This window comes from Phocoena phocoena, chromosome 1 (assembly GCF_963924675.1).
Source record: "Phocoena phocoena chromosome 1, mPhoPho1.1, whole genome shotgun sequence".
NCBI classification, from domain to species: Eukaryota; Metazoa; Chordata; class Mammalia; order Artiodactyla; family Phocoenidae; genus Phocoena; species Phocoena phocoena.
This window is the reverse complement of record NC_089219.1, coordinates 12,993,526-13,017,275: the sequence shown is the minus strand read 5'-3', so window position 1 is coordinate 13,017,275 and position 23,750 is coordinate 12,993,526. Positions and strand designations below refer to the sequence as shown.

At 49.9% G+C, this 23,750-nt stretch overlaps 1 protein-coding gene across 1 annotated transcript in view; it reads right to left on the bottom strand.

The window, feature by feature from the left end:
- LOC136118335 (protein-arginine deiminase type-4-like) overlaps positions 1-22,568 on the bottom strand; it is a 58,499-nt gene extending 35,931 nt beyond the window's left edge. Inside the window, 10 exon segments of the mRNA XM_065871643.1 lie at positions 2,840-2,951; positions 3,878-3,902; positions 3,905-3,981; positions 4,126-4,291; positions 5,794-5,919; positions 7,352-7,466; positions 8,940-9,007; positions 10,729-10,795; positions 12,340-12,520; positions 22,477-22,568. Coding sequence (XP_065727715.1) covers positions 2,840-2,951; positions 3,878-3,902; positions 3,905-3,981; positions 4,126-4,291; positions 5,794-5,919; positions 7,352-7,466; positions 8,940-9,007; positions 10,729-10,795; positions 12,340-12,520; positions 22,477-22,568 — 1,029 coding nt within the window.
- Positions 22,569-23,750: the final 1,182 nt, after the last annotated feature.

The following is a 23,750-nucleotide window of genomic DNA, read 5'->3' as shown; positions in this document are numbered from 1 at the left end:
CTTTCTGACTTACTTCACTCTGTATGACAGACTCTAGGTCCATCCACCTCACTACAAATAACTCAATTTCGTTTCTCTTTACGGCTGAGTAATATTCCATTGTATATATGTGCCACATCTACTTTATCCATTCATCTGTCGATGGGCGCTTAGGTTGCTTCCATGTCCTGGCTATTGTAAATAGAGCTGCAATGAACATTGTGGTACCTGACTCTTTTTGAATTATGGTTTTCTCAGGGTATATGACCAGCAGTGGGATTGCTGGGTCGTATGGTAGTTCTAGTTGTAGTTTTTTAAGGAACCTCCATACTGTTCTCCATAGTGGCTGCATCAATTTACATTCCCACCAACAGTGCAAGAGGGTTCCCTTTTCGAGGAGTTTGACTTTGATCCCAATTCTTTTCCTGAGTGATTTGAATACCCCAGACGAGAGTGGCTAAGAGACCGTCGCAGGCCCCCTCTTCCGAGGCTGTCTGTGGGTTGGGTGAGGACACCTGTGCTGCGGTGTCTGTCTGTCTGCCTGGCAGCTGGCTTGTGACGTCAGAGAGCCTAGCCTTCGTCACTCTTGGAGACATGGCCACGGAACACAATAGGACTAAAATCAGCGAGAAGGGCCAAAGTCTCAGCACAGCAGGCAAATTCATCCTGTTGCTCCTGAAACAGGATTAACCTGATTCTGTGGCAGAGAGACACCAGTGACCCCAACTAAATCCCCTCATTGTCACCACTCAGCACAGGAGAACAAGCGAGTTAAACTCAAGTTTCTTTTCAAAGCCTCCTGTGTGGGCAGGGCTGTTTCCTTTCCCCTTGGGGCACAGGGTGCTCCTTGGAAAGCCATTCACCACAGCAAACCTTGCACCCCGCACTCTTTCCTTTGTTTTCCCTGGTGCCTGAGGTTAGGGGGCTGTCCAGGCTCAGATCGCAGGCCTGGGGTCTTACTGGGAAAGCAGGGAGCAGGGTGCTCATGGCCCAGTTCGAATTCTAGCTTCACTCTCTTTTTGTGTGACTTCAGGAAAGCTGCTTCACTTCTCTGAGTCTCAGTTTCTTCATCTATAAAATGGGTCTAGGGCTTCCCTGGTGGCGCAGTGGTTGAGAGTCCGCCTGCCGAGGCAGGGGACACAGGTTCATGCCCCAGTCCGGGAAGATCCCACATGCCGCGGAGCGGCTGGGCCCGTGAGCCATGGCCGCTGAGCCTGCGCGTCCAGAGCCTGTGCTCCGCAACGGGAGAGGCCACAACAGTGAGAGGCCCGCGTACCGCAAAAAAAAAAAAAAAAAAAAAATGGGTCTAGTAATAGCATCTACCTTAGAGGTTGTTAGATTAAATGAGTCAGCTCATGTAAGAATCTAGCCCTGTGACTGCCACAGAACGCGTGCTCAGTAACTGTAGCCATTATTATTACTATTAGCATTATTATTCTTTGCTGAGTTTGCCCGAAACTGCCAGGTTAGTCAAGCATGACTCACTAATATGTCACCCTCGCCCCATCCCCCAAACACACGTAGAGACCTTGGCTGATAAAGTCACACCGAGGAAGTGACCACTCTGATCCTGAGCACCCCCATGTCCCAGAGGGAGCCCCCCAAAGACCAGCCTCCCACCCAAAAGACAGAGCCTCCAGCTGGACATTGGGGAAGGTTCTGGTCCTGGCCCTACCCGCGCCTTCCAGCAAGAGCGTCTTTTTTTTTTTTTGGCCGCACTGCACAGCATGTGGGATCTTAGCTCTCCGACCAGGGATGGAATCCACGCCCCCTGCAGTGGAAGCATGAAGTCTCATCCACTGGACCGCCAGGGAAGTCCCAAGAGCATCTATGGAGAGGACTTATGTCCTCGGCAGGGCTTTCCTGAGGACAAAGTGAGCTCATGGCCAGAAAGGGCTTTGGGAAGGGAAGAGCCAGATCTCATCACATCACAAAAGTTCCTCGGCCACCTGTGTGGTGGCTCCATCCGAAATTGCCATTCTTGGAGGTAAAAAATGGTGGCATATCAGACACTTCTTCTGGTTCAACCCGATTTAACACAGATGGAAGGATGAGAAAGGAAGAGAGGGTATTATTTGGAGGTTTAGAAGAAAGAAGAATGAATTCCCCCTGGAAGGATTGAGGACATTTACGGAGGAGATTCGAGCTGGGATATGACGGGACTGATTTGGACGTGGGGGTAGGAATGGGGAGGGCGGCTGGAGAGAAGGAACAGGGCTATGGGATGGGTTGGGAGCAGGGCGGGCAGCATGGAAGGAGAGGCACAGAGGCTCAGTCAGCCCGCCAACTGCCCACTGGCACCACCCAATGCCAGGTTCTCGGTGCTGAGCTGAATGAGACTCCCTCTCTGCCCTCAGGGGGCTTATGGCACGACGGGGTGGAGGGGGAGCCTGGCACAGAGACGGAATGGTGATCCAGTGTGGCTGGTGTGGGACAGCCAGATTGAGAGGCAAGCTGAGAAGGAGGAGATGGGAGCCGTGGAAAGTGCTGGAGCAGGGGTGTGGCCTGGCCTGGTGGCCGAGCTCGGGAAGGCTGGCTTGGAGGGAGGCTGCTAGGGGGAATGGTTGAGCTCCAGCCCCCTGAGCTTTGCAGCATTTCCTCAATTTCCTGAAGTTGCCTGAGAGTTTTCAAGCAGGAAGGTGGTCATCTTGGTGACCACAGCGGGCATGACGTGGCCACAGTAGATGTCAGTGGAGTCACTTGCCTGAGCCCTCCGTCTGTGAGGACCCTCAGAGGCTCCTAACTCCCTGCCTGTCTGAGGAAGGGTGACCAGCCAGGTGCTCGGCCGAGCCCTAGGAGCCCAGGTCCCCGTGTCCCTTGACCCTCAGGGATGCGCCTCCTGTGTGCCCGGGCCACACACCTGCATCCACCGGTCATTCATGCTCTCTTCCTTGGCACAGACCATCAGCCTGCACCTGGCTTTCTTGGCCAGAGCAGCCACTGACTTCAGGAAATCCTCATTTTCAAATAACCTAGAAAGAACAGAAAAAACAACCTCCTTAGTGCCCTTGATTCAGCAGCCAGTGGCCTTGGCTGGCCTCCGAGGGGGCAAGCTGGACCCCCTGGGGTGTCTCTAGGGATGGAGCAGGACCTCAGGGCTGGATGGAGGAGGGGAGGGGCACGGTGGGTGCTCCAAGGCACCTGGAGCCTGGACAGAAACCGCAGCTCACCCTGCCTCTCTGCTCTTAGCAAGCATAGCTCACTGAACTCTGGTAACAACCCAGGAGGGGAGCTAGCGGTCAGCCTTCCACCGAGGAGGAGACAGAATGAGGAGGTCAGAGCTCAAGGTCACGCCACCTGGATTCGAGTCCAGGCCTTGCTGGCTTCCAGCCTGCGTCCCGACCACGGGGTTACATTCTCACCCCTTCTGCCCCAAAGCAATGGGAAGGGGAGAGGGGAAGGTCCCCCTGTGACCCCACATGGTTAGCAGGGGCTCTCAGACTGTGGGAGGGATGCCGAGCCTCCCCCGGCAACTTGTGAAAACACAGCTGGGCCCCATCCCGTCCCCAGAGTCTCGAGACCCAGCAGTTCAGAGGTTGGCCCGGAACGTGCATTTTAAATGAGTGCCCAGGAGTTTCCGGTGCAGAAGGCTTACAGGCTGCCCTCTGAGGAGCCCTGGAGGCCTCACCCAGGGACTCAGGGTTCTCATCTTCCAGGTCTGGCAAACTCTAGAGGCCCCCAGGAGCTAAAGGAGCCCTTGGGCTGCCTCAGGGCGGGATAGTGACACGAAAACACCACCAACAATGATTTTCCCGACCTTTTTATGGTTCTTAACAAGCCTCAGCCCTCAGCAAGTCATAGCACAGATACCACTTTTCCCCATTTACACAGCAAGTGCATATGGGCTCTCCCTGGGGGTGTGTCTGTGCCCCGCCCTCAGCCCTCCAGGGCCCCTCACCTGCACACATACACCTCCTCGGGGACTGAGTGTTGGGGGTCATGATCCAGGGGGCCACACGGAAGACCACGCTGTCTTGGAAAACCAGGGCCTTGGGGGAGCTCCTGCAGGGGGAGGGACAGGGGAGGAACTGTCACAGCAGCCAGGGCCCAACACCTACTGCTTCCCAGTGGCTGTTTGGAGCCCCCTCCACAGCTGGGCCAGTGCCTGGAAGCCCAGATCCTCCTTCTTGGCCTACCGGGTTGGACGTGTCCAGCAGGGAGACATTGAGGGAAATGAGCCCTGGGAAGCTGGCGTCTGGGAAAGCCAGGCCCTCCACATAGAAGTCTGTGCTGTGCTGGCCACCCTGGAGCTCCAGCAGGTGAGAGGGATGCTGTGGCCCCAGGATCATGCCGTACCTGGAGGGCTGTTTGTCTGCTGGGAGAGAGCAGGGGAGGCTCAGGTCTGCGTCCCTACTTCTGAGACCTTGTCTTCTTGGTGTGTGATGCCTTCCCAAGGCCGTGGCATCTCACCCCTAAGGACCCCTCACAGCTGGATCTGGCAGGAGCCTCCCCTTAGGAGGAAGGGACTAAAGGCCCTGCCCTCGCCCTCCCAATGGAGGTCCAGGAATGGAGTGATGAGGGTGCCTGAGTCATTCACAACTTTGCAGAAAGTCCAATATACGTTATAGCTCGTTCATTCATCCATCCATCCATTCACTCCCTATCACCTGCTCGCAGCTGACACCTGGAAAGACCAGGGTGACAGACACTGTCCTGGTTCCCAGGGAGTGCATAATCTCCTGGGTAAGTAGGGAGGAGCAAAGACAGTCAAAATTACAGATAGTAGTAAGTTCTGGAAGGTCAGGGAAGGCTTCCTGGAGGAGGTGATACCTCCATAGAGGCAAGGAGTTGGTTTGTGGCCAAACCAATGTCAGTCTCATCGCTGAGGTTTGAATGGAAGTCAGATCAGGTTGTGCCTCTGCACAGCCCTCCGATGGCCCCCCACCTCCCACAGACTAGCCACAGTCATTTCCTGCCTCCCTGACCCAGCCCCTTCCCCTCTGGCCTTTCTTCTCCACCCTCATCCCCCCCCACCCCCTTAACCCTTGCATTATGCACTCCAGCGGAGCCAGCCTCCCTACATTCCTCAAGCCCATGGGCACATCCCACCTCAGGGCCTTTGCACCTGTGGTTCCCTCTGCCAGGAGTGTCCTTCCCCTGGGTGTTCCCACACCTCTGTCTGCTCAATGACACCTTCTGGGGGAAGCCTTCCTCGGCCCCCCTTCCCCACACCCCTCGTTCTCTTCCTCTTCACTGTTGCATCCCTCTGTGTAGCATTTAATGCCGTCTGAGGCACTAGACACTTTACTTAATGATTTTACATATCATTGCTCTCAACCCGCTGAGATGAAAGTGACATGAGGGCAGAGACTTTGTTTTGTTCTTTGCTCCGTGCCCTGTGCCTAGAACCGAGCCCAGCACTCAGTGGCAGGTGCTCGCAAGCCACTGAGAAGTTACTGATGTCTCTGATCACCAGGTTGTTGGAGAACAAATTATTACATATTACAGTTATTATGTGCAGTCAGCTTGGATTCAGAAACCTCTGTAAACAACAGTCCTGTGTGTGTGTGTGTGTGTGTGTGTGTGTGTGTGACAGAGACAGACACACAAAGAACAGCTACCACAGTCCTTGGGAGGGAGGTCATTTCCTTCTCAGTGCTCATCCAGCTCATCATCTCGTTTGCTGCATTTTGTCTGTGCCCTTTCTACAAGGCAGTGGGCAGAGATGTCCACCGTGCTTACTGCGGCATCCTCAGTTCTTAGAACCTGGCACAGGGTAGGTGTTCAGGAATTATTCACTAAAGTGTGTGTGAAGGGGCTGAATCCCATTGGCTGGGGTGGGAAGGGGACACCAAGGTGACGGCCAAGGGCGACTCACCATTGGCTCGAAACTCCTGACTTTATCCATCTCAGACTTGGCCACATGGAGCACCAGCTGGTGCTTGCTGAAGTCCCTGGGGGTCTTCGTGCTCAGGGTCACCAAGGACATGTCCTTCAGGTCTGGAATGAGAAGGGCATGGCCTGAGACGCAGGCCCCTGAGACTACGCCCCCCCAACCCAAGACCACCCTTCATCACGTCACCTGCTTTATTTTCCTTATGCTCTTTCCAGTATTTAAACAATATTTTTCATTTTAGAATTAAAGGAATGCAAGGTTTTGGTCCTCTCCCACTAGGATGAACTTAGGATGTAAGCTGGCCAAAGCAGAAATCACATTTATCTTGTTTGTTGCTCTGTTCCCAGCTCCGAGAAGCATCTAGAACAATGCCTAGCACAAGGCAGGTGCTCAATAATTATTTGTGGGGTGAATGAGTGGAAAGGTTTCTCCCCGGGGCCTGCGGGGGAAGTGAGCCAACCTGAATAGTGGCTGGCAAAGGCTTGGGGAGATTGAAGATGGACGAGAATCAGAGGCTGGACAAGAGTCACGTGGTCAAGGGCACTGGAGTGGGCGGGGTTTGAACCCTGGATCTCTGTGGGCTTGGGGAGGTACTTCAGCTCTCCGTCCCTCTGCTTCCTCGTAAATACGCAGGGCTAAGCGCAGAGCGCACACGGAGGGAAGGGTGCAGTCATATGTGTAAAGTGCATATTGTAGCGCCCGGGCTGTTTGATTATTACTGTGTGCCAGGCACCGTGTAGAGGCTGCTCCCTGGCATCAGGCCAGGCCAACTCCATGCAACTTTAAAATGCATCCATTTCTAGGCCATTCTAGCAACTCCCCAGGAAGGCGGCAGCTGCTGCCCTGGCCAAATGATCCTGCCCCCCTCAGCGCCCTCCTCCAGTGCAGGTCTTCCACCCTGGCCATGCCTCAGAGGTGTGCCAGCAGGGACCCTGCGCCCAACTTGCGCCCCTAAACCTGCGCTGGTGTTGGGATGCCTGGGTTCACATCCTGAGCCTGTGGCTTACTAGCTGTGTGGCCCAGAGCAAATTGCTTAATTCCCCATACCTCAGTTCTTCCATCTGTAAAGTGGGGGTGAGGACCATACATACTTCTGAAACTCGAGCTGAAGGATCAAATGAGTTCAGAATTCTGAACTGGTCCGAGCAGTGCCCAGCCTATGGCAGGGGCTCAGGGCTGCTCTGGCATGAATTTGGGGGCTCTAGTCAGGCTTTCATTTTGAATTATTTTGGGCCCCAGGTTTGACCCAAGAGCAGAAGTTTGGGTTGGTTAACGGGCTGGGGATGGAAATTGGGCCCTGGAGGAGGCATTGGGAGACTGAGCGTTGCTCCCAGCTCTTCCCTGGCTGCTGTGTGACCTTGGGCAGGTTACTTGCCCTCTCAGGACCCCTGTCTATTCCTTCACCTACATAGCAGGCATGCTAAAAAGAACATGCTTCCAATAACCCTGGTTTCTGAGGGTTGTTACAAGGCTCAGGACAAAAGGCTTCACAAAAAGGCAATGCTCTATTCCCATTGGTTCTTGGGGGGTCTTTACCTTTGCTGTCAAGCTGGTCATCCTTGCAGTCCACAGTGGAAGATTTGGGATTGCCTCTGTCACAGTTCACTAGCAGGATGGCACCCTGCCCATGAGGGCCCCAGGTCCAGGTCCTCTGTGGACACCCAGCAGAGATGGGGCACACTTAGGAACCTGTGTATGCCCCTCCAACTCCTGGGAAAGCCCAGCCACCTTGCCCTAACACCTCGATAGCCTTTTGTGATTTACACATCTTGTTCCCACATCAGGTAATTTTTTGGTCCCAAGAGTGGATTTTTACCTGCCCCAAAAGTCATAAACAAATTCCACTCATCCACTTAAAAAAAGGAGCCCAAGATAGTAAAATTGATTTCAACAGCTTTTAAAAACTGTTGGATTAACAAACCAAACTGCACTAAATATTTGTGTCTAGACTCAAATCTAAATAGCTCCTCTTCTGAGAACTCTTAATTACTCCTTCACCAAAGTGTGGGCACTATTCTTAGCAGTTGGTTACTGTCTGCCCAAAGATGAAAGCAAATTGAGCAGCCCCTCCCAGCAGGAATCTAATAGTGATGACATCTTCTGTTTGTAGGAGAGCATTCTCCCCCGGGGAATGACTGTGTTTTGGGAGGCACCCAAGGATGAATTCCACTCCCAGAGCTGTAATTCTTCCCCCGACTTTTGACTGACCCCACAAAGGGATATTAATTTTTGACAGGTCATATCATCTTAACGTGCACACCAGCATATGGAGAATTCCCTGGCGGTCCAGTTAGGACTCGGTGCTTTCACTGCAGGGGGCACGGGTTCGATCCCTGGTTGGGGAAATACTATCCGGCAAGCCACGCAGTGTGGCCAAAATAATAAATAAATAAATAAAATACAGTGCCCACCAGCACAAAAATGTGCAGGCAGCTTTGGGGTTTCAGGGACACCCTGAGGTTTATCCATGGACCCCAGTTAAGACGATTCATCACCTGTGTACGACATCACCCTATATTTCTGCAACATACATTCCCTCCCCCCACCTGGCTCCTTCCCTCCTCTATCCCCTGCCTCTTTTCTTTATTATTCACCTCATGTGAACCTCTCCCACCAGTAGCTAAAGTCTAGTATAGGGGATTTTTTTTTTTTTTTTTTTTTTTTTGGCTGAGCTTTGCGCTTGCGGGATCGTATTTCCCTGACCAGGAATCGAACCCGTGCCCCCTGCAGTGAAAGTGTGGAGTCCTAACCATTGGACCGCCATGGAATTCCCCATAGTATAGGGAATTTTTGAGCCAGAGTTGAGACCTGCCTGCAAATTTTCTCTCTGCTGTGCATGAACTGGGTGAGTCTAGTTTCCAGTTTGTGGGACAACACATTCTCTGAACCCACAATTATGAAAATCTAGTTTTGTAGAATAGATGGGACCTATGTAAACCAAAACGGTAATGGTATTCGTGATTTTAATGTTCTTTTTTTTCCTGTTCTTAAATTTGTTTCGTTTACTATTAACATGGATACATGAGACAGACCGCTGTTCACCTCATCACCACCAGGGGGCGCGCTAGGAGAAGCCGGTGGAGTTACGGGAGCATTTGGGGTGCCGGACAAGGTCGAGCCATACCTGGTCCTTCCTGCCTCCGGTGGACTTCATTTTGCCAGTGCGAGTGAAGTCCGCACTCAAGGAGATTTCTGAAATCCCGGGGAGTAAGAGGAGAGGGATAGTGAGGGTGCAAGGTGGGAGCACTCAGTCTGGTCCCAGATGGACAATCCTTTCCCCAGGAGACCTATCTGCACAAAGGCTTCTTTCTCACTGGTTCAGAGGAGGCACAGGTTCTAAGACACCCCCATGTCTCCCAAGAAGAAGTCTGGTTGCAATTCTGACAGCAGAGCCGGGGCTTCTAACCACACACATTCCCCTCTCATGGAGGACCTGCCACAGCTGTGATGCCAACCAGACCCTGCATGTCTGGCCATCCCCAAGGGTCTCAGAAAGAGTTCCCGGTCACCCCAATGGATGTATGGTACGAAACCCCTGCAAGGACACCTTGCCAGGCTCTTAAAGGCCTCTGGCCCCAACTCCAGCCCCAGTGACTTTGGGGTAGGGGACACACCTGGCTCTTCGTTCTGTGTACCGTGACTGCACTGGGGACAAACCACAGCCCCAAACATACCCTGCTCTGTCCAAATGGCATGGCTGAGAAAGCATATGTTCGCTTCTGAATCCTTCCCCTCTCATCAGAGCGCATGACTATACGGTCATTCCAATGACATTGTGTAGCGACCCCATGAGCTCACAGAATGACCTAGATGACCTAGATGACATTTTAAACATATCCATAGCCATGTATTGATGTTGGGCCACAGAGCATAGCGCTTGGTGGACAGAACTTCCTGGCTCCTTTGCTAACCAGCTGTGTAATCTTGGGCAAGTCCCTTTACCTCTTGTACCTCAGTTTCTTCATCTGTAAAATGTGGTAATAATAGTGCCAATTTCATTGGATTGTTGTAAAGTCTTGGCACCCTGCCTGGCATAGAGTAAGTGCTATATAATAATAAAAACAACAATAATAATTATTATGAAAATGTGTATTAATGAAATAAATGAATGAAATTCATTAATGAAAAGAAACCTGGAGCTTTCACATGCTGTTCATATATTTAATGTATGTTTAAATAGTAATAATTATATTATGATACTATTGTCCAAGATGAGGTCAAGTTAAAAATATACTTTATTTAAAGAAGAATACTAAATAAATATGAGTACAAGCAGATCACTGATGTGGTAAAAATGGTGAAGATGGGATGTAAATAATGGAATTTGGGGAACACTGGTCTATATTATTGCGTAAAACAGTCTCAATGGGCTTCCCTGGTGGCGCAGTGGTTGAGAGTCCGCCTGCCGATGCAGGGGACACGGGTTTGTGCCCCGGTCTGGGAAGATCCCACATGCCGCGGAGCGGCTGGGCCCATGAGCCATGGCCGCTGAGCCTGCACGTCCGGAGCCTGTGCTCCGCAACGGGAGAGGCCACGACAGTGAGAGTCCCGCATACCACAAAAAAAAAAAAAAACAGTCTCATCATCTACTTTTTCTCATAAATATTTGAGGTTTCAAAAAGGTATAGAGACTCGTATGTTGAAAATCCACATACCACTTCCTAAGCTGAGAAAATATTGAGATGTAATTGAAGCTTCCTGCAAATGCCCTCTTTCCCCAGCTCTATTCGGGGTTCACTGACTGGGGAAGGAATACTTATGAACTACCAGATGCATGACTGGCTAGAAATTATCCTTTTCTCTGCTCAGTCTAAAGTAAGCTTCAGGGTGTAGTTTCTCCTGGAGAGATGCCTTGCATGGGTGTGTGTGTGGAGGGAGAGGGGTGGTGCTCCAAGGTCCCTGGCGTCACTTACCGACCCCGGTGATGTAGAGCAGGACTTCAACTGGAGTGGTCTCGGGTCCATAGTATGAAATCTGAACCTATAGGACAGAAGCCAACCACTAACGATTTCCCTTAGTCATTCAACAAACACTAACTGGCCTGCTATGAGCCAGCTCAGAGCAGGGTGCTGAGGAGACAAGGCTCAGGCTCCCAGCCTGTTAGGAACACCCCAGCTGGTGGGAGTGGAAGGGGAGCAAAACGCTCAGGTGACTATGGTGTACAGAAGAGGGTCCTTTGGGAGACCAGGGAGGCAGCGGCTTCCTCTGCCTGTATGGTGTCAGGAATTCAGCAGATGGGGATGTGGTGGAAGAGGCATTGGAGGGAGAGTGGCAACACCAACTCCCGCTGCCCAAGGTTAAAAATCCAGGAAGAATCCATCTGGTTGGCCCAGCCTGGCCAGAGGAGGGCCGAGTGTCAGGAACCACACTTCTAAGCAAGATGACGGAGGGGAGTTCCCCAAAGCAAAACCAAAGAGCTGCCACCAGAAGAAGGGGAGCTCCTGAGGGTCGCACTGAGGTGTCTCGACCTGTACTGCAGATAGTGGGAATCCAGGGAAGTGTCACAGCCACTGTCACCTTGCATCTGGACCACAGCATCAGCCTCCTGACTGGTTGCCCTGCCCCCAGTCTGCTGCCTAGATCTAATTGACTCACTACACTGCAGCCAGTGGGTCTTTCTAACATACATATGTGGTCTTGTTACTCCTGGATGAAAGGTTGTCATTGGCTTCCTGTTGTCCTAAGAGAATGAGGTCTCTGATGCCAAACCCTCTAATAGTGGCTCCCTCTCTCCCTCACCTTCCCTTCTACCTTCCTTTCTTTCCATACAGCTCTTCCTCAGCTTCCCCAACACACATCTCACCCTCTCTTATCCAGAGTGTGCACACAGGCCACATCCCCTGTGTGGAGCTCTCGCTTCTCTTTTCCTCTCTTAAGCAGGTCATTGATACCATCCATCAGCTTGCCACTTCTCCCAGGAAGCTTTCTCTGATTGCACCCTTGCTGACCGGCTTTGATGCCCAAGGTCTGTATTCTTAGAGCAGGCAACAACTCTGCCCCAGGAGGTATCCCGCTTGGCCTGTCCTGCTGGGAACAAGAGGTTGTTGTCCCAGATCCCTGTGGGAATCCTGGGGGGTCCTGTTGAGTCCATCTATAGTCAATGTGGCTACAGTGGGTTGAATGGTGATTCCCCAAAAGATACATCCATGACCTAATCCCTGGATCCTGTGAATGTGACCCTATTTGGAAAAAAAGATCTTTGCAGATGTAATCAAGGATCTTGAAATGAGATCATCCTGTATTGTCCAGACAGGCCTTAAATCCAATGACAAGTGTCCTTATAAGAGTGAGGCAGAGGGAGATTTGACAGGTTGAGGAGGAGGTAATGGACCATGGAGGCAGAGATTGGAGCGATGTGGCCACAAGTCTAGGAATACCAGCTGCCACCAGAAGCTGGGAGAGACAAAGAACTGATTCTCCCCAGAGCCTGCAGAGGGGTGGGGCTCTGGGTCAATTGAGTGGCTGACCTGTTATGACCTGCTGACCTCCTCCTACACAACCCAGCCCACGGCTGCCACACTCACCTTCCGGTCACCTGTGCTATCGCTGGCAGCTCTCATCTTCAGGCTCACCTCCAGCCCAGGGTCCAGGGGCCACTTGGAGGAACCTGCGAGATTCTTCTTGGCTGGAGGGCGGTGGGCAACATCTACGACCACTCCTGGGGAAGCATTGATGCTAAAGGATGTGCAGTCCTTGGGGGCAGAGCTGTGGAAGAGACAGATGGGGAGGACAGGGGGACACGGTGAGGCAGTGCCTGGCCCACTACTGCTCTCCCCACTGTTCTTCCTTTCCCCACCAGTGTGGACACCAGAAGGCAGCCAGACTGACCCTGACCGTGGGAGTACGTACTGGTAGGTTGTCAGGAGGGAGTGAGAAACAGAAAGAAAATCCCCTGACCTGGAGAGGTTACACTTGAACTAGGAAAACACACACACACACAGATGTATGTATAGAGTGATGTGCGTACCCGAGGTTTATATTACACACACACGCACACACAGCGCTGTGCACATATGAAGAATCACACGAACAGTACAGACAGTACTCTGAAGGACCTTCCCTTACGAAACAACTGGATCATGGTTAGAATATATTTATTTATTTATTTATTTATTTTTGGCTGTGTTGGGTCTTCGTTTCTGTGCGAGGGCTTTCTCTAGTTGCGGCATGCGGGGGCCACTCTTCATCGCGGTGCACGGGCCTCTCACTATCGTGGCCTCTCGTTGGGGAGCACAGGCTCCAGACGCGCAGGCTCAGTAGGTGTGGCTCACGGGCCTAGTTGCTCTGCGGCTTGTGGGATCCTCCCAGACCAGGGCTCGAACCCGTGTCCCCTGCATCAGCAGGCAGATTCTCAACCACTGCGCCACCAGGGAAGTCCTAGAATATACTTTTCAAAGCATTGCTGAGATGTGAAAAGGGAAATTGCCAAGAATTCCCTTCTCTGCATACACACACACATACACACACACAGACACACACACAGACACACACACATCTCACTGTGGTTAAGAATACCAAAGACATGGGGCTTCCCTGGTGGCACAGTGGTTAAGAGCCCACCTGCCAATGCAGGGGACACGGGTTCGTGCCACGGTCCGGGAGGATCCCACATGCCACGGAGCGGCTGGGCCCGTGGGCCATGGCCGCTGAGGCTGCGCGTCTGGAGCCTGTGCTCCGCAACGGGAGAGGCCACAACAGTGAGAAGCCCGCGTACCGCAAAAAAAAAAAAAAAAGAATACCAAAGATAAACAGATCTTAAAGGTATCCAGAAAGAAGAAAAGTCAGGTCACCTATAAAAGAAGAATAATTATCAATAGATGGAAAGTAGACTTCACAACAGCAGTAATGAAATCCAGAAGAGAGTTGAATAATATCTTCAAAGTATCTTGAAAAAGTAACTATTAGCGTAGAATTGTGTACGTAAAAAATTATATTTTAATAAAAACATTTTCAGATGAAGAGAAACTGATATTCTAAAACCAACACACTTTCACTAAAGCAACTTCTAAAGACATTCTTTAAGAAGAAGATACCTAATGTCAGAATCATCTGGATGCAAGAAACAATGGTGAACAAATAACATGGCAACTATTTTGGTAAATCTGAAAAATATTGTCTGTATAAAAAAATGTTTATAAAAATATCAACATTGTGAGATTAAAAAAAAGAGCAGAATGTAAACTGGGAGAGGTAATGAGAGTTAAAATGGTATGAGGTCTTCAACTGGAGAGAGAATTAAGATAGTGTTCACCAAAAGAATAGAAATGGAGTTCATAAATTTCTACACATGGAGAAAATGCAATAATTTTTTAAAAGAATGGATAATTCCATTCAAAAAGGTGATTACAGAGAAAAAGGCAACATAGAAAAGAATAGACAACTAAAAACTAAAAAGCAAATGGTAAAAGCAAACTCAAATATATAAATGATCAAAATAAATATAAATAATGTTACTAGTTAAAAGAGAGTTTGGGACTAGATAAAGAAATAAAATCCAGCTCCATGCTATTTATAAGAGATGAACCTAAAATACAAGGATCCAGGAAAGATGAAGTTTAAAAAAAAAAAGGAAAAAAGATACATTAAGCCAATATTAGCCAGAAGAGAGTTGGGATGGATATATTAATATCAGACAAAATTAATTTTTAGACAAAAACCACACTATTAGCATATAATTTACAATAGGAAGAAATACTATAAAATACCTAGGATAAACCTAACAAAAGATGTGTAAGGTTTTATGGAGAAAAATGATCAAACCTTATTGAAATCCATTAGAGAAGACCCCAATTAGAAGAAAGAAATACCATGAACATGGTTAGGAAGGCTTAATATCATCATGGTATGAATTCCCTCCAAATAGATTCATATGGTCAGAAAAATTCCAGGGTTTTACTTGAACTTGACAAGTTGATTCCAAGGTTTACTTGGAAAACCAAGGGGCTAAGATAGTCAAAGTACCTTGTAAGAAAAAGAAGCAAAAGGTGAGGGACTTGCTCTACCACGTATGACTTACTGTAAAGTCATGGATTGCATTGTAATGGCTTAGGTAAAGAAAATGACAGATGCAACTTAAGAGAGATTCTACTTGATCTATGACAGAGGTGGTCTTGCAAATAACTGGGGAAAGTGAAGAGTGTGTAATAAACGGTGCTGGGACAATTGCTTATCCATATGGAAAATGAATACATTGAATAAGTAATTAAAATGATCCCATCCTCACACCATATACTAAAGACTTAAGAAAGACAGAATTTTGCATCTTTTTTTAAAAAAAGCTCATTTTCTAGAGAAGTTTTAGGTTCACAGCAAAATTGAGAGGAAGGTACAGAGATTTCCCACGTATCTCCTGCCCCAATTCATGTATAGCCTCCCCTATTATCAACCTCTTTCCCCAGAGTGGTACATTCATTAGAATCGATGACCCTACATTGACACATAATTATCACCCAAAGTCCACAGTCTACATTAGGGTTCCCTCTTGGTGTTTTACATTCTGTGGATTTGGACAAATGTGTAATGACATATATCCACCATTATAGTACCATATCAAGTAGTTTCACTGCCATAAAAATCCTCTGTGCCGCATCTAAAGACGAGTTGGCTATATCTATGCGTGGCCGTTTCTGGTCTCTATTCTATTCCATTGTTTCCTTTGCTAATACCACATTGTCTTGATTGCTGTAGCTTTACAGTCTTTAAGTCTTTTTCTAAAAATAATTTTTATTCGGGTATAGTTGATTTACTTTACAGTAAGTCTTGAAGTCAGGTAGTGTCAGTCCTCCAACTTGTTCTTCTTCAATATTCTGTTGGCTATTCTGGGGTTTTTTGTTTGTTTTGTTTTCTTTGTTTTGTGTCTCCATATAAACTTTAGAATCAGTTTGTTGATATCCACAAAATAACTTGATGGGATTTTTTTTTTTTTTTTTTTTTTTTTCCGGTACGCGGGCCTCTCACTGTTGTGGCCTCTCCCGTTGCTGAGCACAGGCTCTGGACGCGCAGGCTCAGCGGCCATGGCTCACGGGCTTAGCCGCTCCGCGGCATGTGGGATCTTCCCGGACCGGGGCATGAACCCGTGTCCCCTGCATCGGCAGGCGGACTCTCAACCACTGCGCCACCAGGGAAGCCCACTTGATGGGATTTTGATTGGGATTGCCCTGAATCTACAGATCAAGTTGGGAAGAACTGACAATATTGAGTTTTCCTACCCATGAACATGAAATAGCTCTCCATTTTTTTACTTCTTCTTTAATATCTTTCATCAGAGTTTTGAAGTTTTTCTTGTACAGACTTTATACATATTTTGTTAGATTTATACCTAAGTATTTAATTTGGGAGGGGTCAAATGTAAATGGCATTGTGTTTTTAATTTCAAATTCCATTTGTTCATTGTTGGTATACAGGAAAGCAATTGACTGTGTCCTGCAGCATTGCTATAGTTGCTTATTAGTTCCAGAAGTTTTTTTGTCAGTTCTTTGAGTTTTTCTACATGGATGATCATGTCATAGGTGAACAAAAAAAGTTTATTTCTTCTCAGTAGGTATCCCTTTTGTTTCCTTTTCTAGTCTTAACCATTAGCTAGGACTTTCCATATTGTGTTGAAAAACAGTGGGAGAGGGAACACATTTGCCTTGTTCTTGACTTTAGTGGAAAACTTCAAGCTTCTCACCATTAAGTGTGATGTGAGCTTTAAGTCTTTTGTAGATATTCTCTTTTTTTTTTTTTTTTTTTTTTGCAGTATACGGCCTCTCACTGTTGTGGCCTCCCCCGTTGTGGAGCACAGGTTCCGGACGCGCAGGCTCAGCGGCCATGGCTCACGGGCCCAGCCGCTCCGCGGCATGTGGGATCTTCCCAGACCGGGGCACGAACCCGTGTCCCCTGCATCGGCAGGCGGACTCTCAACCACTGCGCCACCAGGGAAGCCCTTGTAGATATTCTTTATCAAGTTGAAGAAGATCTCCTCTATGCTTAGTTTACTGAGACTTTTTATCATGAATGAGCATTTGTATCTTTCAAAAGTTGTTGGAGACATCTTAATGTCCGTAATTAAATAAGACACAAAATCCATAAACAAGAAAGAAAAGATTGATAAATTCAACTAGATGAAAATAAATAACTTCTATTCATCAAAAGACTCTATACAGTGAAAAAGCAAGCATAATCTGAGAAGAAGATATTCACAGCATAAAACCTACAAAGCCTTAGCATCCGTAATATTTAAAGAGCTTAGGTTACTCAACATGAAAAAGACAAACGACTCAATTAAAAAAAAAAAAAAAAAGCCCAGGGCAAAAGATACAAGCAGGCCTTCACAGAAATTGAAACCCAAGTGGATGATAAACATCTAAAGAGGAGTTCCACCTCACTAATAACTAAGGAAATGAAATATTAAAGCCTTGAGACAGGGTTTACACCTATTTGTTTGGTAAAAAACAACATCGTAGACTATATGGTTCAATGGCAACTTTAACAAACCGCTCATGGGAGTGTCAAGTTAAGCATTTTGTAAAAGAACTTGCTGTTATCTTGTAAAGTCAAACATTAGCCCACCCCAAACCCAGCAATTCCACTCTTGGAGAATCTTTTGCCCATGTACACCAGGAGACACTTTCAAGGATGTTCAGAGCAGCCCTTTGTGTGACAGTGAATGACCCACAGACAGTGAAATCCTCACAGACAGGGCTAATAAATTGGAGCAGATTCAAACCATAGTGGAAACAACTTAGAGAGGCAGCCCTCACTCCATAATGTCACAAGACATGGATTTTATGATTACACTTTTCATTTTTATTTTTGTAATAAAGTTCTTTGTCTCCATATTAAAAGCTGTAGGTATCCCTTATAGAGAATTAGGGAAATACGGGAAAAGTACGTGGCAGGCAGGCTTCTGAGATGTCTCCAATAATCCCCACCTCTGGTGTTCATGCCCTTGTGTGACTCCCTCCCCTTGAGTGTAGGAAGTCTCCCCAGAGACTTCCTTTCAACCGACGGAAAATGGCAAAAGTGATGGGCTGTTACAAAAGACCTCTTTCCCCACCTCTTTTTCTTTCTCTCTCCTCTCTCTCTCTCTCTCTCTCTCTCACCTTCACTCACCTTGATGAAGCCAGCTGCCATGCTGTGAGCTATGGAGAGGCCCACATGGCAGGGAACTGGGAGAGGCTTCCTGCCAGCCACGTGAAGGGAACTGAGGCCCTCAGTCCACAAGCCCACGAGGAGCACAATTCTGCAAGAGCCACATGACTGAGCTTGGACGCAGGGCTGCCCTGGTCAAGCCTCAACGTGACTTTAGCCCCGCTGACACCTTGATTGCAGCCTTTGAGCCCCCAGGGCAGAGGGCCCAACTAAGCCACACTGGATCCTGACCCACAGAAACTGTGAGATCATAAACGCTATTGTTTTGAGCCAGCACGTTTTGGGGCAACTTGTTACATGGTGATAGATAACCAATACAGGATCAGTCCTTGACAAAGACACCATTCCACTTGTGCTAAACTCTAACAGCAGGTGTCCCTGTGTGCTCCCTGGTGCAGGCGCTGGCTTTCCCACCTGCCCCCAACTGCTCCCAGCACAATAGTGGCCGGGTAGCAGGATGGCTGGGTCGTCGTCCCTGGGAGGCACTGACTGTCTGGGTCGGGGAGACAGCCAGGGTCAATGTGGACGAAGTATACAAACTATGCCTGCCACCACATCGAATAGCCCAGGGGCCAGTCTGTCTACACCAGCTGGCTACGGCACGTGCCTGTGGATGTGGTGTCTGCAGCCGGCTGGGGCTCTTTGTGATCAGACACTTGCCTGCAGACTAGCAGGGACGCAGGGGCTCAGCTGCCCATGGGAAACCTCTCCCAGGCCAGCCCGGGAACAGCAGGCAGCCTCAAAGAGCTGGAGAGTGGCGATGGGCTTGGGCCACTTCTGATAGGCTGTGTGACCTTGGCCTAGGCACTGACCCTCTCTGGTCTCAGTTTCTTTCTCTGTAAAATGAGAACAATGTTTACTACGATGATGCTTTCTACGATGTTGTGCAGACTGAAGGGCCCATGTGTGGTGCTCGGCCCTCTTCAGTAGCTAGGTAATAATATCAGAAATGAAGGGATATCATGGTAACAGTAATAATAAGGAATGCATGGCCCTTGCTGGAGGACAGTTCACGTCCAAGGGATGGTACAGCAGAACCAGTGCCCCTCTGCTCAAGTGCCTCAGTTGACCCTACACCTCCCTGTGGCCAAACCAAAACCTAAGAAAGGCCCTGGTTTCTCTGCCAAAGCCCGGAGGCTCCTTCCCTGCTCCATGCACAGCTGTTTGCCTTCAGGCTCACAAAGCCGGGGTGGAAAGCCAGGCATCCCCAGCCGCCCAGGTGCTGTGGCAGGAGGACGGGGATGGGAGAGGGACACGCCATGTGTCTGTTACAACAGGAGAACTAGAAAGCGGCTCAAAGAACAAGGGGGAGACAGAGACAGTGGGGGACAAAGCAGGACGTGGGACCTGCCTGTGGGGCGGTTCCCCTCGGCTCGCTCCGCCTGGCATGGCTTCCTCTCCAGAACCGAGAGAAGGGCGTGGACAGATGCCACCTGCTGGGGCTCTACAGCCATCCCATCCTCTCTGCCAGATGCGAAGCCAAGGCTCAGAGAGGTGAGGCCCTGCTGGGAAGTGGCACCACTGGGATTTGATTTAGGATGTTTTCCAGACCCTCTCAGGTCCCAAACAAGGGACTTTCATAAACACACAAGGGTTTTTACTGTGTTGGGGGCTGGGGGACCCGTGTGTGCTATTATAAGATAACCCAGAGCTGAATCTTCTAGTCACTTCCAATAGCCTCCATAGAGGCAGCACCAAGAACTTGAGCCCCAGACAAATGACATCATTCCTTCAGCTCCTGCATCTAACATTTCCTTACAACGACCACCAGATGGGCAGCAGCGTCTGCAACACTCTCACGTTCAACAACACATGCAATCCTTACGGAAAAGGGGGACCACTCTGCCAGACTCTTGGCATGCATTGTATAATTTAATCCTCACTGCAACTCAGCAGGGTGGGTGTTAATTTCCCCATCTTACAGATGAGTAAACTGAGGCTCAGAGACACTAACAATCTTGCCCTGCTCCCCACTGTCACACTGAGTGGTTTCCTGTTGAGAAGGAGGCGCCAGAGGAAAAGGAGTACCCCAGTGACTGCAGCTCCAGAATGCCCACGGTCCTCCGTGGTTGCCACCTCCTGGAACTCACCCCCCCACCCCTTCTGGATCTCTCAAGCCCTCTGGAAGCTCTACCAGCCAGGCAGCAGTGCCTAGCAAGGCCAGACCCACAGCACTGGGAGGCAGTGTGTGCTGGGGAAGCAGAGGGAGTTTGGGGGTCAGACAGCCCTGGGTTCAAATCTCCTGGCTTGGACACCTTTAATTTGGGTGACCTTGGGTAGGTGTTTTCACCTCTTGAGGCCTCAGTTTACTCCTCTCTAAAATGGGCATGCCAATAGTGTTTACCTTGCAGAATTTCTGTGAGGATTAGAAACCAGGAACAGAAGGGCCTGGCACGTGGTAGCTGGAGTCAAGATCCCTCCCTGACTCCAGCTGCAAGCATCACAGAAAGCCCTCGACAGGTTTCAATATTCATCTCAGGTCAGCGGAATTTTGTTTGAATATAATCAGTATATTTCCCATTGCAGACAAAGTACTTTCCAAACTCAGAATGAAAATCATAAGCAGAGCTTGTCAGAGCAGCTCTGGAAAGGCACCCATAGCCTGTGGTCTGTTCCTCTACAACTTTGTCTTTCTAAGCCCTGGGACCTCTGAGCCCAGCTGCAGGGACACAGCTTGAACAGAGGTATGGAAGCTTGTGCTGGGAGGGGGTCAAGGAAGCAGTGCTGGGGAGGGGGTGTTGCCAAGCCCATCTGTGGTTTTGGAAGGGAATTCAGGCCGAGTGAGGGTGGTGGCTGCATAGGACATGGGTGCTGGCAGGGAGCTGCTGTGAAGGGCAGGCAAGAAGTGACAGGAAGGGCTGGTCCGGGGATGGAGCGGGAGAGAGGAGGGTCCCAGAGCCAGGCTGCCTGAGTTTCAATCCTGGCTCCCTTACTAACTAGCTGTGTGGCTTCAGTGGGTTACTCAACTTCTCAGAGCCTCAGCTTTCCCTTCTGCAAAATGGGAATTACAGCACTGCCTACCTCATAAGGGGGCTGAATGAGTTGTGTGTACCAAGTGTGATGTGAATATCAGCCATTATTGTGTGAGAAACCATACATCACAAGGGCGCTTGAATACAGGGCTCAATACCTCACTAATGGAAGGGGTGTCTCCTGGGAGTCGGGTGGCCTCAGATGACCGTCAGCCTCTTCTTCCTCTACTCCTCACCCTCTCAGTCTCTGCTGTTCTCCTACTGCTGGCTGGGGGCTGGAAGCGAGCGACACTTCCAAGGAAATGTGCCAGACACTCCTGTGGGCACCATTCTAGGACCACAGATGCTCAGCCTGGAGCACCTGTGGAAGATCAGATGGAGGAAGCCAGGGGCTGCCACTACTATTACTGACAACAGCAATGACCCCAACCATGCCCACCAAGAGCGTTCCTAGACCATCTTGTTTAACCAGAGCCTGGCACAGGGCTTGGACATAATAGGTATTCAATCGGTATTTGTTGAATGAGTGAATTAATGGATGAACGAATGAACAACTACCAGGGGTAGGCCCAGCACTGTGCTGAGTACTTAACAAACATTTTTATGTTTTTCACATTTAATCCCTACAAGCACCCTACGAAGTGGGTATAATCCCCATTTCACAGATGAGGAAACTGAGGCTCAGTTGCCTAAGGCAGCCCAGCTAGCCAATAGCAGGGCCTGGTCTCCTCCTCGGCCTCTCCATGCCACAGCCTGTCTCATCACACCCACGCTATTACCCACCCACGGAGGGAGGCTTGGCTGAGAGGTGTAGGGCAACAAACTGCAGGGGGATCCAGGTCTGGGCTATGAAGTCCAGGGTCCAGCCTTGCTTCCAGGGCACACTTGCTGTGTGACCTTAGGTAAGTCACAGACCCTCTCTGAGCTCCCATTGCCTCAATGGTGAAAGGATATGGTCCTGTTTGCCCTATAATAATGCATTTGTGTTGGGCTTCCCTGGTGGCGCAGTGGTTGAGAATCTGCCTGCCAATGCAGGGGACATGAGTTCGAGCCCTGGTCTGGGAGGATCCCACATGCCACGGAGCAACTAGGCCCGTGAGCCACAACTACTGAGCCTGCGCGTCTGGAGCCTGTGCTCCGCAACAAGAGAGGCCGCAATAGTGAGAGGCCCGCGCACAGTGATGACGAGTGGCCCCTGCTTGCCACAACTGGAGAAAGCCCTCGCACAGAAATGAAGACCCAACACAGCAAAAATAAATAAATTAATTAATAAACTCCTGCCCCCAACATCATCTTTAAAAAAAATAAAAAAATAAAAATAATGCATTTGTGGTGAGGCCCTGGGGAAGACCCACTTGTTCATGGCAATGAACTCACTGCCTTGAGTCCACGCACATCCCAGGGCCACTCAGGTGTTAGCTCTCTAGCTTCTCCCCTGCCGGTGGCTGCAGAGGCTGGAGCCTGAAGCTTGAGGCAAGCACACGTCTTGTGTCAACAGAACCTGCTCATCCAGCATCACCAGACCTGCCCCCCAACCCCAGAATGTCCCCTGCTCACCCATAGACATCCAGCTGAGTCTTGGTGCCCAGCACACACACAGCATAGGTGGGCTGCTCTGGGGCCACATGGATCACTGTACCCTGGGCCATCATCTGGCCAGCTCGTCCCTCTGGCTGTAGAAAGCCGCAGGGCTGGTTCGTTCACAGCGCCCAGTGCCCAGTGGAGGCCATGAGTCAGCACCTGTGGTTTGTGGCCCAGCCCCTCCCCACTCAGGTCCCTGGCATGTCTTCTCAGCCCCTCCTCTGCCCTGGAGCTTCCCCCTCAGACCAGGACCCTGTTTGGTGTTGATGCCAGAATCAGTGGCAGCCTGGATCGTTAGTTTCCTGGGAAAAGCCGAGGGATCAGGAAGCCTGGGGGTAGGGGTGCAATTCTGAGGCCTCATGCCCACTGCCCCATCCCTGCCTGGGACCATGAACTCCTGGATTCATCCAACCTTGCTTCACTGTGCCAAACAGGGTATCAGAGAGGAGAAGGCAAGAAAAGTGGGGAGGCTGGGAGATTTTAGGCACAAGGTCACAGTCCGGGCTGCACATTCAAAGACTGATCTGGCTCGGGCCAGGTCTCCCCAGGCTGGGTCACCCACGTGACATCCCACGCTTCTGTATTTTCTGTGTGCCGGGCACCTTTCTCTGGCCGTCTTGTGGAATAACTCACTAAGGCAAGCCTGTGAGGTAGGTACTATTATAATTCCCTCGGTTCATTCTCAGCATCTCTCTGAGGTCAGTACAATTATTATCCCCAATTTCCAGAAGAAGAAACTGAGGCACAGAGAGGTTACACAGCTAGAAAGCAGTAGAGCCAGGATTTGAACCAAAGGCATCCTGCTCTTGGGGGTATGAGATGTATCAGCTGCCTGTCCACGTGACATGAGCTTTTCAGACTTTAACACGTCTACTTCTTACGGCAGTACAAGGTCTGTATGGGCTTGTTATTACTACCCATTTAACAGGAGGGAAAACAGAGGTGCAGAGAAGAAAGGTGATGGGCCCAAGGCACCATAGCTAGTATGTGGCAGAGCTTGAAGCCAGAGTTCCCTGCACACGTGGGAACGCTCACTCAGCCACAGAGCCATGGGTGTGGGCCACTGGTGCTAGGCGCTTCCTGCTAGTCGGGTGATGGGTGAGGGGTTGGAGGGACAAGTCCCAGAGGGAACACCCAGAGGAGGCGCACACAGGGATCTGGAGTGAACAGCATGTGTCTTGGGGGTTGGAGATTGCATGTGTGTTTTTTGTTTTCTCCGGCTTTGAAACAAGGCATTTGCCTCGTTAATT